The sequence below is a fragment of the Chiloscyllium plagiosum genome, chromosome 2 (genome assembly GCF_004010195.1).
Source record: "Chiloscyllium plagiosum isolate BGI_BamShark_2017 chromosome 2, ASM401019v2, whole genome shotgun sequence".
Taxonomy (NCBI): domain Eukaryota; kingdom Metazoa; phylum Chordata; class Chondrichthyes; order Orectolobiformes; family Hemiscylliidae; genus Chiloscyllium; species Chiloscyllium plagiosum.
The window spans coordinates 51,020,533-51,037,827 of NC_057711.1; the positions used below are offsets into that span (position 1 = coordinate 51,020,533).

The 17,295-nt window shown below is 39.7% G+C and overlaps 1 protein-coding gene across 1 annotated transcript in view; it reads right to left on the minus strand.

Annotated features, from left to right (window-relative positions):
* kiaa0825 (KIAA0825 ortholog) overlaps nucleotides 1–17,295 on the minus strand; it is a 403,994-nt gene that overhangs the window by 251,941 nt on the left and 134,758 nt on the right. The window contains exons 16-17 of the mRNA XM_043709384.1: nucleotides 13,089–13,310; nucleotides 10,262–10,664 (exon numbers count right to left, since the gene is read on the minus strand). Of these exons, the coding sequence (XP_043565319.1) occupies nucleotides 10,262–10,664; nucleotides 13,089–13,310 (625 nt within the window). The remainder of the gene's footprint in view (nucleotides 1–10,261; nucleotides 10,665–13,088; nucleotides 13,311–17,295) is intronic.

The window sequence follows — 17,295 nt, forward strand, 5'->3', positions numbered from 1 at the left end:
TAACAAACTATGTCATTTATCAGGATCTTGACATTGAAAAAGTTGAGGCCTCTGACCAATCAGTGCACCATGTCAGCACCTGAATCATATCCTTTTCTGTCTATCACTTTGCAGGTGAAGCAAATGATTGTATTCAGTCACACCAATGATTAATGAGTTCCTCTGTAGATTTGGGACAGCCTATCAATCATGTTATTAGAGAGAATGTGGCCTGAAAGAGGCAGTCCTCAGCCAAGGAATAACTGCATTCATCTTAATCTATGTACGCACCCAGCCAGGCAAGTCAGGGTCACTATGATGGAAAACAATAATCTTTTCTTGGACAAATTACTTTGCAAAGTCAGGCATTTCTTCAGATTCTGAATTGCATATTTATTTTAGAATACTGAGTGATGGGGTTACCACTGAGAGAACACTTCAGACTGAAAGTTATTTTAATGAACAATAATGTTAGCACAAACTACATATAAGCAGGTGATGCATTCTGCTACCATTTTCACTAGTGCTGAATGTACTGTACTTTTGAATAAACAAGTGAAGCTATTCTGTGTTACACAACACCTACAATACTGCATTTCCTATTTGGAAGACTCATCAATCTACTAAGGAATTTGCTACATAATAAACAATTCCAGTACATTTAAGCAATTTATATATGGATTAATATGTTGAATAATGCAATTTTGTATGTTCTAAAAAGCAGGTTTCTATCATATGACACCAAGTAACATTTCAAAAGTATGATCAAATAAACAAAAATAACATCTTTGTAGTTTCTACACTGAACCTCTGTACTCATAAAGTAACAATATTCCTATATTAAACCAGTAAAAACAAAAAATGTAAAGTGTTATTGGACGTCCTGTGGTCATAAAAGATGCTATACAAGTGTATGTTTAAAAGAAATATTAAATTAAATAAATATATAACACAGAACAGTATGGATGGAGGTTTTTGGTCTGGAGAGTCCATTCGCTGACCTCCACAACATCAATGTGGCTAGTTTCTCATGACAAATATAGATAGATAAAATTCTACTAAAGGGACATAAAAACATGTAGAGGATACATATCTGTCTAATTATATTACTGTGATGCATTTTGGGATGATTACTTCCAGTAAAGTCACCATATAAAATCAATTTCTTGATTATTTTGTATGATTGAAATGCCTATCGATCCATTTAATTAATTAATTATGTCCAATAACATAGTGGCAACACAAAAAACGATTATTTGTATAACCAAACATGAAATGTCTGAAAAAAACTGCAACCACTATTCAAACTAGGACAAAACTTACTGAATTGAAATATTTCTCAACTATATATTTCAGAAAGATACACACTAAAAAAGTAAACAAAAGATAAACTTGAGGTTTGTACTTCATGGCTGTTATTACAGTTTAAAAAATACATCCCAACAATTAAGATGGGATTCTACATAAAGGTAACACAATTTGCAAATTTCAAAATGGAAGTCCATCCAAGTCCTCTCCCCACATACCAGCTCTTTGTAAATGTGATACAACATTAACAACACAATAAATACATTGCAAATAGTAAATACTTTGTTGCATGTTGTTATCACACAATAAGTACCATGCCACTTTATGTGCAAATTGCCATATCCTACTGCAATAAAAGTACATAGCGATCATTCCAATCATGAAGTTGCAAACAGGAACAACCACTACAAATCAAAAAAGTACAAACTGATAATGTACAGTCAGGAGCAGCTCCAAAAGAGAGAAAACTAATCAAATCCTTTTATGCAGGATCTGAACTGAACATATTACTCGAAATGGCATTTGTAACTACTATAAAAAGATTAAAATGATAAAAAAATTAAGTAAATTATTAAACTGACCTTCTCACTTTACATTTTTTGAGATAAGTTGCCTCCAGTAGTGTATCCATTTGAGGATATGAGTTTTTTTTCATCCTTCCATGAAATGTGGGAATCACTGGCAAGGTGATGCTGTTGCCATTCCCAAAATGTCCTTAAACTGAGTAGCTTGCTAGGCCTTGTCAAACAGTTCAGAGTAGTTTAGCATCAACTACATTGCTGAGGTTCAAGAGTCACACATAGGCCAGAGAAATCAAGGATGACAGGTTCCCTTCCTTGAGGGACATTAGTAAACCAGGTAAAAACAATGACTGCAGATGCTGGAAACCAGATTCTGGATCAGTGGTGCTGGAAGAGCACAGCAGTTCAGGCAGCATCTAACGAGCAGCGAAATCGACGTTTCGGGCAAAAGCCCTTCAAGGTGCTCTTCCAGCACCACTGATCCAGACATGAGTAAACCAGTTAGGCTTTTACAACAATCGATAATAGTTGTGATGATCATCGTTACCGAGATACATTGTACCTAGATTCATGGAATCATGAATTTAAATTCCACCAGTTGTCATGGTGAGACTCATTCCTGGGCATTGGTCTGGGCCAATGGATTAATAGTCTTTGACATAACTGCTAAGTCACTATTTTCCCAAATGAACCAGATATTCATTAAATTTCCCAAACTCATTACTGTTAAGGGAAGATACTTATAGAGTCACAGAAATGTACAACAGGGAAACAGACTCTTTAATCCAACTTGTCCATGCCGACCAGATATCTTAACTTAACCTCGACACATTTACCAGCAGTTAGCCCAATCAATCTAAACACTTCTTAATCATATACCCATCTTGATGCCACCACTACTTCTTCTGGCAGTCCACACACATACCACCCTCTGTGTGAAATGTTATCCCTCAGGTCCCCTTTATACCTTTACCCTCTCACCTTAAACTATGCCCTCTAGTTTTGGTCTCTGCTGCCATGGGGAAAAGATCTCGGCTATTCACTCTATCCATAACCCTCGTGATTTTATAAACCTCTATAAGATCACCCCTCAGCTTCCGATACTCCAGGGAAAATAGCCCCAGCCTATTCAACCTCTCCCTATAGCCCAAACCCTCCAACCCTGGCAACATCCACCCCTCAGCTTCCGATACTCCAGGGAAAATAGCCCCAGCCTATTCAACCTCTCCCTATAGCCCAAACCCTCCAACCCTTTACATCCTTGTAAATCTTTTCTGACACTTTCAAGTTTAATGTTGAACATCAGATTTTATTACGTGGATACAATATCCTTACTTGATAAATTGCACATAAACAGATACTCCAAAAATAATCACCTTATGTTTCATTTCAAACTTAACACATGCCTTTCTCATGGAAGGTTTATTCAACAGTACATATCACTAGAGACTACATCAGTGCTTATAAACTGGCTTACTCAAGCTATTACACCTGGAATTACAATTCTGCTTTGCGATGTCAAGGTATTTCTTCAGCTCACCTAAAGCACATACTGTTTTTAAATTGCTTAATTGCAGCAAATCTCACTTCTAACATTTTAAGCAAGCTGTCCCAGTTTTGTAGTAAAAACACAGTTAGCAGAGTCTATGGCTAACACATTCACTGTAGGATCAGAATCCTCATGAACTGTATAATTTGTTCAGATTCATCAATATTTTCATCATCATCATCATTTGTCATTTTGAGGTCTCTGCCACTTTACTCAAAGCAGTTCAGCACAAAACAATGTTTTGTATCTCACCAGAACAATGCATACTAAACATTGCTTGGGGCTGGCCCATTTGCCCATTACTGTCATTTGAGTTTGCTTTTTGGTTTAAGAGCCAGGTCTGAAAAAGGCTTCATTCACCCTCATCCTGTCTGTCTTAAATCCTGAAATTGTATTTATGCCTGCATTTGGTCTCTGGACTATTTTCAAATTTGACAATCATTGAGACTACAATTTGTGTCACCTGAGAATGTCTTATGTGTTCCATGAAGCTGAAGGAAAATTACTGTTTTCCACCTTTTTAAAAGCAGAAGACATCTAATCTGGAGATTTCTTTCTTAAGACACCAGTAATAACCAGTTGCCTGCCATTTTGCGGTACCATTGCACTGATCTAGGGATGCCCAAACTTAATTGTCATCTTTCAGTTATATCAGTTAAGTCCAGGAAATATTTTTAGATTTCAGAAAACAGAATAATTCCATTGGTCAATACAGATAATGCTTCATAGGCATTTAATACATCGCCCTTCTTGCAATTTCAACCAGGAACTCTAAGAGTCAATTTCAAACATCATTACTATCCAAAATATGGACATCCATCTCACAAAATAAACATGATTTAAATACCCACCAGACGTAGATTTCTCTTTAACAGATTAATAACTTATGACCACATGTCCAATTCATTCTTCTATTGGTTTTGTTGTTCAAACTCTTGAGAACACAAAGCAATCAAATTAATTTTGCTCTCTGTCATTTTCCCCGATTGGCACTAAGATCTTAGCTATATTTTCTTCTCAGTTTCCAACTTTCATCTTTACACTACCATCCACAACTACCGTGTCCTATTCCACAATACCAAGTGAAAGACAGAATTGGAGCCTAGTCTTTTTTTTAAAGATTAGATTCCCTACAGTGTGGAAGCAGGCCCTTTGGCCCAAAAAGTCCATACCGACCCTACAAAGAACAACCCACCCAGACCCATTTCCTTCTGATTGAAGAAGGGCTTATGCCCGAAACGTCGATTCTCCTTCTCCTTGGATGCTGCCTGACCTGCTGCGCTTTTCCAGCAACACATTTTTAAGCTCTGATCTCCAGCATCTGCAGTCCTCACTTTCTCCCATTTCCCTCTGACTAATGTACCTAACACTATGGGCAATTTAACATGGCCAATTCACCTGACAAAGTCTTGTCGCACTTTGTGTTATATACAGAAACACATTACAAATAAACATCACTCCAACAACCACAGTTTCAGTCTAGTCCTGTATACAGCACAAGTAAACTCATGTTTCTCGATTCTAATATGCATTAGCAATAAAACTTCTGATTTACTTGCATGTACATTGAAATAACTGCACAGAGATCAGTACGCTGTCACCAAATCACCCTTTAATTACATGTGCACAGTACACTGGCTGTAGCCAGCCAGCTCGGAGTCAGCCTCTAAACTAAGGAGATTTAAACCCCTGTTTAAATTTTTTAAATTCTTTTTTCTTTTATAACCCCTACCCCCTCCAACACTAATGTATAACTGCAGTACGGCTTATTTTTCCCTAGCACCCATGTCATATGTGTGCAGTTGTAGGACACAATGAAGAACGAGTACAGAAATAATTATTCACATTCCACCACCAGGAAGAAAGGGAACACCCGAGTGGCCAGTGACAAGCAGTGCCCTTCTCAGCACAGGGCAACACCTGAGTGAGCAAAAAGGTGAAGGGGAGGACAGGAACTAAATCAAAATAGAATTTGAGGGGGGAACAAAACACTCACCACCCCGCGGTGTCCACCTCTCCCTGAAATCCTCCAGGGTGTTGGGAGGCAGCGCGTGCCCCTTCTCCGGGGACACCTGGGCCCAAACGTAACCGTGGAAGAGGGACAGGCAATCAGCCATAAGGGCCCACTCCACGATCCGCTGCCTGGAGCTGTTTATGGCCAGCCTGGCCAGGCCCTGGATCCGACCCACAAGGAGATTCTCTGACCTGCTCTCTCCCCTCTGAACCGGGTGCCCAAAGATCAGGAGCATGGGGCTGAACTGCAATCAAAAACATAAAAGAAGGTTCTTGACGAAAACAAAAAGGAAGTGCAGATGCCCACATGGTCCACGGACTCCACAGCACCACAGAACAAGCAGTTTGGCTGGGAGTCCATGAACCACTGCAATCTGCTGCGTGTTGCACCCTCTAGCCCAGATCCCCGAGCAAAAGGGGGAGGACTCCCACATCAAGAGCCCTCAACTGAGGATCCACACTGCCAGGTGGTAAATAGGCATGACAAGGCGTGTCCGGACGTGGATAAGGGAGAAGAGGTTGCAGCAGCAGTCAATAAATGGCCCGCCGTTTTACATCCTTGAGTGGGACCAAACTAAAACTCAGAGGCGGCTCAGATTGTGGGGCACAGGCTCCTGTGGGAGGTACAGAACCTTGGGGTCAATGTAAAATTCCGTCCAGGAGTTCATGCAGATGGGATTCCACCACACACTTGAGCATCCTCCAACTTGGGCACAATGTTGGATACCCTCTGGTCATTTTTTTTTTTGCTGCTCATAATATTTATTCCACAAGGTTTTTCATTTATAAATTATACTGACTTTTGTAAACAGTATTTAGTTTCTGCCCAGATACTTTGCTCCAGAACAAGTAGATTTTCACATAAACTATGAGTTATTGCAAATATCTTTTAAGCACCTTATAAATGATTAGACTGACATTAAAAATTCCAGATTTTGATATCAATTAAATGTGCAATCAGAAATAATGAGATTTTAATAAATCACACTTGTTGGCGATATCTGCCGTCTCAGTACAGTTCGCATTTGGCCATAATGGCATAGCTGCAATGCTTGCTGTTTATCAATGTATTAAGGTAAATGTGCCTTTATTTTTAAAGACTAATGGACGCTTGCTGTCACACAGTAGGCCACCAAACAGATATGCCCTCATTTTTGGTTTCTACATGATTTTACTGTGTTTAAGCTCATTTCTAAGCTCAGAGTTTGGAAATGCCCTGAAATATAAATCAGTGTCACATCAATTTTAAACAAATAATAAACAAATTTATATCGAACCTGATATTCTGTACTCATTAGATTTGGTTCTGTTGTTGTGAATAGTAGATAATTTTTAATGCTACTGGAAAAAGCATAAAATTCCTTTTCACCAAATGGAACTCAACTCAAAAGAAATACTTTCAAGTTGTCTGACATTTGTTTTCTTTAGGTTACCCTCTGTTCATAATGGTCAGACAGGGCTTCCTGATTGGGCCAGTTTAACAATCTCAATCAAGGTCTCATAGTGAGATCTACCTGGTTCCAATCATTTTATCCTCATTCCAGAAATAGTTAGGTTTATCAACAAATCTGGCTATAAATGGAGTGTGCCTGTACTGCTGATCATAAATCCAAACCCCTCTAAAAGTGCTGAGACGGGGAATAAAAGGAATGAAAAACCAGAATACGTCTTTTTTAGCAAAGTACATATATATCTTCAAATTACTTAAGGTAACTTGAAAGGAAAATCTAACAGTCAGAATGTTAGCTGAAATCCTGCAAGTACTGGAAAAGAGATAAAATAAACACAAGTAAGTAAAAAAATTATAACGGAGGATAGATAACAGCAGATCTTTAAAGTGGTGACACATATAAAAGCATATTAATTTGCCAATTTTATGTTAATGTGAATGTTTGCTGTATGCTTTTCTAAGATTGGGTGTATCAGCCAGAAGACTGTACTAGTATTTCAGTTTGGATGGAAGCTTAAATAAACGTCTGATTTAAATCTTCAGTTTATTTTGATATCACTAAATACTATTTGAGAACTGTTTGGGAGAAGTGATAAGATCAAAAATTAGTTTCCTTAAGTTTTTGTTTGGATTTTACGACAACATTCCACACCAAACCAAGTTAAAACATAGAACATTACAGCGCAGTACTGATCCTTCAGTCCTTGATATTGTGCCGACCTGTGAAAATAATCTGACGTCCATCTAACCTACACTGTTCCATTATTATCCATATGCATGTCCAATGCCCATTTAAATGCCTTTAAGGTAGGCGAGTCTACTATTATTGCACGCAGGCCATTCCACACCCCTAATACTCTGTGAGTGAAGAAACTACCCCAATACCTGTCATAAATCTATCACCCCTCATTTAAAGCTATATCCCCTCATGTTAGCCTTCAATATCCGAGGAAAAAAGGTTGTCATTGTCCACCCTATCTAACCCTCTGGTTATCTTATACATCTCAGTTAAGTCACCTCTCAACCTTTATCTCTCGAACAAAAACAGCCTCAGTTGCATCAGCCTTTCCTCGTAAGATCTTCCTTCCATACCAGTCAACATCCTTGTAAGTCTCCTCTGAACACTTTCCAAAGCTTCCACATCCTTCCTATAATGCGGTAACCAGAGCTGCATGCAATATTTCAGGTGCGGCCTTACCAGTGTGTTGTACAGCTGCAGCATGACCTTGTGGCTCCAAAACTCAATCCCCTACCAATAAAAGTTGACAGTATAAAGCTGCTCTCTAATTTTATATTTATTTATAAGAACAGCAGTAGGGCATTTCAGCCCCTTGAGCTTGGTTCATATTTAATGTGATTATGGATGATTGAACACTTCAACGTCTTTTATCCATCCTATTCCTCTTATGCCATTGGTAATCATAATTCTATTGAGATCGGCACAAAGATTGAGTCTCTGGGGTACAGCATTCCACTGATTCATCACTCTCCGAGTAAAAACATTTGCCCTTATCACAGTTCTAAATAACATCCCCATTAGTTTTAAACTGTACCATGATTATAGACTTCCCAACCAGGGAAAAGTTTGACATGCATTTACCCTCTCTATCCCTTGGATAGATTTTGAAGGTTTCAATTAGATCACTTCTCATTTTTCAAAACTCCAGAAAGTACAGGCCCATTTTGTACAATCTCAATTTATAGGACAGTCTCTCCATCCTGGGAGCAAGTCTGATGAACCTTTCTTGCACTCCCTCAATAGTAATAATTCTTTCCTGGAGTAAAAAGACCAAAAATGCACAGTTTTGGTCTAACCAAGCTTTGCTATTTCTTTACTGTCATCCTCTTGCAATAAAAACTAACTTTCTATCTGCCTTCTTAATAGTTGCTGCATTTACATAAAGGCAAAATACTGAACAGTCTGAAACAATTACAGAGAATGCTGGAGAAATTCAGCAGGTCTGGCAGCATCTATGGAGAGAGAAAACTAGAGTTAACGTTTTGAGTCTGTTAAGTTCTCCTGAAACCTCTTTACACATTCCTCACAACATATATCCCCTGCTTAGCTTTATATCATTTGCAAATTTGGAAATACCATATTTAGTCCCCACATCCAAATCAATGATACACTGTGAAAAGATTGACTCTTGTAACCCACTAGGCACAGTCTGCCAATTCTAGAATGACCCATTATTCTGACTCTCTGTTTCCTGCCTGTTATATATTCATAAATCCATGCCAGTACATAACTTTGTACCCCATGTGCTTTAATTTTGTTAGTTAACTCCTTTAGGGAATCTTATCAAGAGTTCCCTGAACATCCAAGTGTACTGTATCCATTGCTTCTCCTTCATCAATTTTGTTTGTAACGTTTCCAAAAAGACATCAACAAGTTTGTCAAACATGACTTTTCATTCATAAATCCATTCTAACTATGCTCAGTCAGATCACTTTTATTTAAGTTTCCATTTATTACATCCTGTGTCGTAGTTTCTGGCATTTTCCCCATTACTGATGCAAGGTTGACAGGTCTGTAGTTCTCGGTTTTCTCTTTTGCCTCTATTTTGATGCTGCAATGTCCTTCTTTCTAACATCTGGTGTCAAAATTAAGGGAACCAAGAGGAAAAGCATATTTGACTTCATACGCACCAATCTGCCTGCCACAAGTGCATCTGTACGTAACAGTGTTGGTAAGAGTGACCACCGCACAATCCTTGTGAAGACAAAGTCCCACGTTCATAATGAGAATACTGTATATCATGTTGCATGGCACTATCACCGTGCTAACTGGATCAGATTTTGAACAAATCTAGCAACTCAAGACTGGGCATCTATGAGGCAATAAGCTTCATCAGCAGAAGCAGAATTATGTTCCAACACAATCAGCAACCTCATGGTCTGGCATATCATCCACTCAATTATTTCCATAAAGCCAGGGGATCAGTCCTGGTTCAATGGAGGGTGATGGAGGGCATGCTGGAATTAGCTTCAAGTATTGTTAAAAATGATGTGTTAGCCTGGTGAAGCTACAAAACAGGATTCCTGCTCTGCTATAAATCCATAAGATTTATGGGCGAATAAGGCCATTCAGCCCATCAAAACTGCTCCATCATTTGATCATGGCTGTTGAGATTCTCAATCCCATTCTCCTGTCTTCTCCCTGTAATGCTTGATCCCCTTATTCATGAAGAACCCATCCACCTCTTCCTCTGGTAGCTCATTCCACACATGCACCACACTCTGTGTGAAAAGGTTGCCCCTCAGATCCCTTTTATACCTTGTCAATCATTTCTGAACCCTTTCAAGTTTCACAACATCCTTCCAATCGGAACGAGACCAGAATTGTACACAATGAATTTAATTATAATTTAATGACAAACTATTTAGAAATACATATTCCTGAACAATATTTTAATGCAGTATATTATAACTGTTACTCACTGTTCTGTGCACAATTCTCCTGCTTTTTGTAGCTGGGATTCAATCCATTTAGGTTTCTGTTTTTCCAGAGAATTGATAACCTTGTGTATTATAGGTTTGGAATTTTCCTTTTGCTGCCCCATAATGCTCTGAAGACAATCACTCAACAAACCCAGTTTATCTTTAATCCATTTATCTATTGAAACACTTGTCAAAAGCTCTAGGGCATTTCCGTCTTCGAGAGTTTGGCAAATAATTGTAACATAGCAAAGAAGGCATGATCTTCTGAGCTCAGGATTATTGTTATGAAGTTTCTTTCCTGCTAAGTTGAAGAGGTATTTAATTGTACAAGGCAATGAAGCAATTGCTGCAGGTAGGTTACCAATTACAACAGAAACAGCCTGAGCCATAAGTTTCGTCAAATCTGAAAAGATAATATTAAGGATCATAATTAGTATTATTATGCTGAAAATATCTTATGGGACTATATGCTAACAGTAAACTTATATGTTTTGTTTATTCATAAACTATTATCAGTGTAATTTTCTGTCATGAACTTAGATTTTGGGATCTAAGGATGGAACTGGGATGGAACATAGGATGCAACTGCTCTGTGCAAGATGCCGAGGTAAACATAAATTGATAAGTCATGCCACAGAGAGATTTTAAGTCCAGTTTTCTATATCCAGGCCTTTACTCCTGCTGAAAACAGGAAGAATATACTATTTCGAGAGGAAGGAGGGAGGGGACAGGACCAAAGACCCTGGTGGCAAAAGGCCACTGCCAAAGACTGTGAGAGTGTGCAAACTCTATTTGTGTTAAGTGGTGAAAGCTGGTACAATTACAACATTTAAAAGGCATCGAGATGGATAAGTGAAAGGAAAAGTTGAGAGGGATATGGGCCAAGTGCTGGCAAATGCAGCTAGATTAATTTAGGATATCTGGTTGGCATGAACATTTTGGACTGAAAAATTTGTTTCTGTGCTGTACATCTCTTTGATTATGACTACTAGCCCGCGTTGCTTTGAGCTACCAGAACAACAGTCACCATTCTCTTGCTTAGGCCACCAACTTAATTGGCACACCAGACCTCAATTATGCCATTTCAATCATGATCTACATATTTACTGAGGAACCCACCAGCATCAGCAGTTGTTCTTGCCACCTGAAATTTAAGATGTGGTCTGATCCAGTGGGAAAGGAATGAGGAAGAATTTGTGGTCAAACGTTCATCTTCAAGAATGGGTAGTAGGTGTTAGAAAATTCCTGACTTTGCATGCCAAGTTGGGGATATACCATTTCTAAAGGAGGGATACTCATTGCCAATGGGGTGGGTGCCAGTTGCAGTCGGGCCAGCCAATAATGGAAAGAGCTTGGATATAGCCAAGGGCTACTGGTTGCAGAGGAAGGATGTCCAAATGGCTCACCCACCTGCAATAAAGAACAGAAAGGGACCTGAAGACCTCAACCCTCACAAACCCCCCAACGTGCACCCGATGCCCTATCTATGTCACCTCATGCTGCTCAAATACCCTATAGCATCTCATGCTCGTCATCTCATGCCTCTTGCTCCATTATGCCAATGTGTGACACATCCCCCCCCCAAGCTTCAACACTGGTTGAATCAGCAACAGTGTCCCAGCTTGATTAATAATTCTGATCTCTAGAATTTCAGAATGTATGCTGACTCAAGCTTAAGTTGTTGCAGTGCCTCAGAACTTCAGGTATTGAAACCTTAAAGGGTCTGGATGATTGACACTTCTCATACCTGTTCATAACTTTTTTTAAGATTAGCACTTTTAGCATAGTTCCCTTCTTGTCAAACATATACAAGTATCACTAAGTTCATAAGATATAGAAGCATTTAGCCCATCACGTCAGCTCCGCCATTTGATCATGGCTGATATGCTTCTCACCCTATTTTCCTGCCTTCTCCTCAGAACCCTTCAACCCATTACCAATTAAGAATCTGTCTCAATTTAATTACTGTCTCAACATTCACTACATTTTGGTGTAGCGAATTCCACAGATTCACAACCCTTTGCGAGAAGTAATTTCTCCTCAACTCTGTTTTACATTTGCTATTCTTTTCCCTAAGACTATGATGAGGAAGAGGAAGCATCGGGTCCACATTTATTTTATCCATACCTTTTATCATCTTGAATACCTTAATTTGATCTCCCCTCATTCACTACAGGATCTATTGCTTCAAAGGATGAATGGGTACGAAAGTAGCATACTTTAGCATTGGGGGTGGGATGGGCCTGATTTCATGCAAACTGCTGAAGGAGTAGGACATACCATTCTTTGCAATGTAACTGGCCCGGTCAGGAATATCAGGTGCAGTCCCATGCCACATACCAGTTTGCACACATAAAAGGATTTTGGGGAAAATTGGGAAGGAATAAGATTGGGAATCACTGAATCGGATCCCAGTTCCTATTTTTTGTCAACTCAACTCCACAAAAACCTGACCTATATTGCCATTCTTTCATTATTATGATGTCAAAAACCTGGTATTTGCCTCCTAAAAAGATAGGTGAGAAATATTGGACTTGCCAGTTATGTTAGCATCCCATTAATGAATAAAGGATTATAATAAAATTAACTTAATTCAGCAAAGTAGACATTGACTGTATTGCAAATATTTTAACAATGTTTAATTGTCATCTTTCAACATATTAGTTCCCAGCTAAATACTGTTTGACAACACAACTCAAATAAAATTAATTCTTTGTCCTATTCAAATAATTATTTTTACAAAATGTTTGTTGCTAGGATCTGCATGGTTCATTTTCAGAACTAAAAACTTGATTGAATTTATCAACTTGAACAAAAAGGCACCTACTTTTTCCAGATTCTCTTCTTTTCAATTCCCTTGGTACATAATCCCATGCTTTAGGAATTTTATTGAGCAAACTTTCAGGAAGCATTTGTTTATAATGACATGTTCCATGACTCTCTACTGCTTGCCACATTAGTAGCAAGGAGATCAGCTGCTTTAGAGTTGGCTTGTTTGCTTTGGATATGTGGAGTTTTAGACAGCTTAGCACCTTTGACTTATCTGCAACTGCAAAAGATGTTAATATTAGTCATCTCTGGTTAGTTAAAATACATTACAGTTAATATTCAAGACAACTGAATTCCTGTGAAGTAGGTCAGTTTTTGCTAACACAAAAATAATTCATAGTTGTATTGGGTCCCAGTTGCCTTACTATTATTCATTTCCACTTTACAAAGATAACCAAGAATATCAGGTTTGATTACAGTAAGCAATCACTTTGTTTGAAATGCTAATTAATTCAAAGCCAACCAATTTGTACAGTGTTACTAGCAGAATCTTCCAATAGTAATAAGGTTGGCGATTGCAGGGCTGGGAAAAGAACGACACTTCCATTGGGAAAGGTGGGAAGTCCAGTTTCCAAGGCAGGGCAGTAGTAGGCCCTCCCATCTAGCCAAAGTGGCTTAACTAGAGATCACAGGCCATGTTCATAGCTTTGAGGCCTATTTAAGAACCAGTGTCCAGTGCCAAATGTACATAAAAATCTGCTCTACTCCTAAAGGCTAAGTGGTATCATGTACACACTGCAAACTGCCATTCATAAGGGCATCAAGTAGTGAAAACATGAGTGTCGAGAATATGTCAGACATGAGTTTGGACTGCAAGCTTTAGCATCAGATAGATCATGTGGATTTAATATGTGGAAGCCACAAAAGTTGAATCATTCGCAGGACAGTATGGAAGTGGAACACTTGTAAAGTACAGAAGCTGTTGTAGATTTGTATGCTCATAAATACTCTAACAAACTCTAATTGTTTTCTTAATTAGCTATAGTATTGCTGTATTATATCAAGCGATTATTTAGAAAAATGTTTGCTTATGATTAGATTAGATTACATTACATTACAGTGTGGAAACAGGCCCTTCGGCCCAACAAGTCCACACCGACCCGCCGAAGCGAAGCCCACCCATACCCCTACATTTACCACTTACCTAACACTACGGGCAATTTAGCATGGCCAATTCACCTGACCCTGCACATCTTTTGGACTGTGGGAGGAAACCGGAGCACCCGGAGGAAACCCACGCAGACACGGGGAGAACGTGCAAACTCCACACAGTCAGTCGCCTGAGGCGGGAATTGAACTCGGGTCTCAGGCGCTGTGAGGCAGCAGTGCTAACCACTGTGCCACCGTGCCGCCACTAATTTCTTCAGGTACCAAAGTCTAAATTGATTTAGGTGGTTCCAATTGTCAAGCCTTCAGGCTATCTTTAAAATGCTTCCTTTGACCTCTTCTCATTCAAGTGCCTTCCTTGAGCTGGGTGAAGAATGATTTGCTGAGGCATCCTCAGCACCTGACTGACTCAGTATAGTTGGGTTCAAATTATCATGGCCTTGATGCTGGCGTTACTGGCTTTTTCAAGGATGCTGATGTCAGTACACCTATCCTCCCAGCTGATATGAAGAATCCATCTCAAACATTGCTGATGGTACTTCTCAAAGGCCTATAGTAAGGTCTTCCATAGTACTTCCTGGTTGACTAGTCAAAACTGAAAAATGTGTTGCTGAAAAAGCGCAGCAGGTCAGGCAGCATCCAAGGAGAAGGAGAATCGAGGTTTCGGGCATAAGCCCTTCTTCAGCAACACATTTTTCAGCTCTGATCTCCATCTTCTGCAATCCTCACTTTCTCCTGACTGAGTCAAAAGCCTGGTCAGATCGATGAAGGCCATATAGAGTGGCTGGTATTGTTCCTGGAACCTTGGAATAACTGGCAGTGAGAATCATGTCCATAGTTTCATGATTTGGTCAGAAGCTGGCTTTCAGGAAGGATTTCTTCAGAGAAGATGTCTAGCAAGGATTCGTGCGATGATCTTCCATGCAGTGGAGGGAAGGGAGATTCCTCGATAATTTTCATCGTCCACTTTGTCTCCTTTCCTGAAGATGGTGACGAAGGCAGCATCCCTGAGATCAGCAGAAATTTCTTCTTTGTCCCAGATTTTAAGGCACAGCTGGTGGAGAAGACGGTTATGCTCTGCTCCTCAAGTCTGAATCCCACCCACTCCAGCATCTATCTAATGGTGACTTCAACTTCTGTCACACTAGATGGGAGTTCTAGATCATTTTAGAGCATAGAACATAGAACATTACAGCCCTCGATGTTGTGCCGCCCTGTGAAACCAATCTGAAGCCCATCTAACCTACGCTATTCCATTCTCGTCCATGTGCGTATCCAATGACACTCAAAAGCCTGTAAAGTTGCGAAGTCTACTTTTTGAAAGGGAATTGGGGGCATTTCCTCAAGCACATCTTCAACTCTGATTGTACTGCAGATTAGGAGTTCTCTCCATCAGAGATTAATGTTCTATAGGTCTCTCAAAGGAGCTTCATCCTTACATTGCACCAGTTTGAGGCCAACGGTGTTAGGTCCGTACATTGCCTTGGTGACACTGTTTGGTTGCAAGATTTGGTGGCAAGGAGTTGCGGCTCCTTAGCTTTCTCAGTCCACCATTGGTTTTCTATTTCCCTTGTTCCTCTTTGTAACACTATATTTGCTGTTTGTTGAGTTCTCCTTTTTGCCTTGTTGATGATATTGTTTTGTTAGGCATAAGGAGCATTCCTCTTCTTGTTGATGAGGTCTTGAATGATATGGTCATTCTCATGGGGTTCCATAACAATTAAAATAACAATTGTAATTTAAATAGTCTGAGAAGGCTTGCAAGGTTCGGGGCTGGCAAATGGCCAAGGAAAGAGGAAGCATACCACATTAGGATAGCTCCCTAATGAAACTCAGTTGTCAGGAAACTTTTCCAGAATCAGGCTGAGAAGCTTGCTTCATGTTGCTGAACAGCCAATTAACATTGTTAGAGTAACAACCAGGGGCAATTTTGTGGTTGTAGTCAGCAAAGTTTCCACTTGTGGCCCGATCGACCTATTGGGTTTCTCTCTTCTCTGAGGAGTTGACCGATTTTGCTTCCAGATAATTTAATTTAAATGTGCACCTCAGAGTATGTCTCAAAATTGAAATGTCTGCTGATGGGACTGCCGAGGTTCTAATTGGAAGCATTAGAGCTCGACCCCTTCCCATCCCCTCCACTCCTTTATAAGTTGGCAAGTATGGAGGTGTTCAATTTGTGGGTGCTTCCCCGAAGATTGCCGAACCAGTCTCATTGCTAATAAGTGTGAGCTCGGAATGCATATTTGGTCTGAACACCCATGGGAACATCGTTCTATAACAGATTTGTAATTGGTTATTTAATTTTAATTCTCTTTGCATAATCCTCACAGTTGTCCGATAACTGGTCTAGACATGTTTGCATTTGAGGTTTACATTCAGCTAGTAAATTGTGTCAGCAACTACACTTGAGGGGTGAGACTGCGAAGAAGCCGTTGACGATAAAAGATTTTTGATCATTACTTCAGCAGCGAAGAGAAGAAGAATAAAACTAAGGAAAGAGAAAATGCAAACAAGCACAATATTATTTTACTTTTTAAAAAAAAGTTATGCTCAATTTCTTTGTCTGGCATGATGTTAAGGAGCTGAAAATCAGTAAGCCAACATCCCACTGTATACAGAGGAACCTCAATTATCCAAATACCAATTATCCGAATATTGGATTATCCAAAGGAGATCTCAAGATCCCATGAAAGAGCTGTTTCAACCCTGATCGCGTATTTTGTTTACACTGATTAAAAACGATCTCTGTCGAGAACATTCTCGACATAGATGAGAGCCCAGGCACCGTCTCCAAATGACTGACCTCCTGCCCTCTCTCCCTCTCCCCACACTTTCCCTGGAGTTCTACATAGGAGTCAACCCTAAACCCCTTTCCCCAGATGTTCTCTCTATTGTTCCATATAGGACAGAGGTGGAACTTGTCAAAAAGTTGCAGTTAAAAAGTTATGTGTGCAGCTGTCTGTGTGCATGTGTGCGCTATTTGGAGACTTACCACAGAAAAGTAGCAGCAGTCTCACTGTTGGTGTCCAGTCCGGCTGCCCTGGAGGGGGAGGGGGGCGGCTGGGGGTGGGGGTGCATGGGGGGCGGTGCTGGATGGG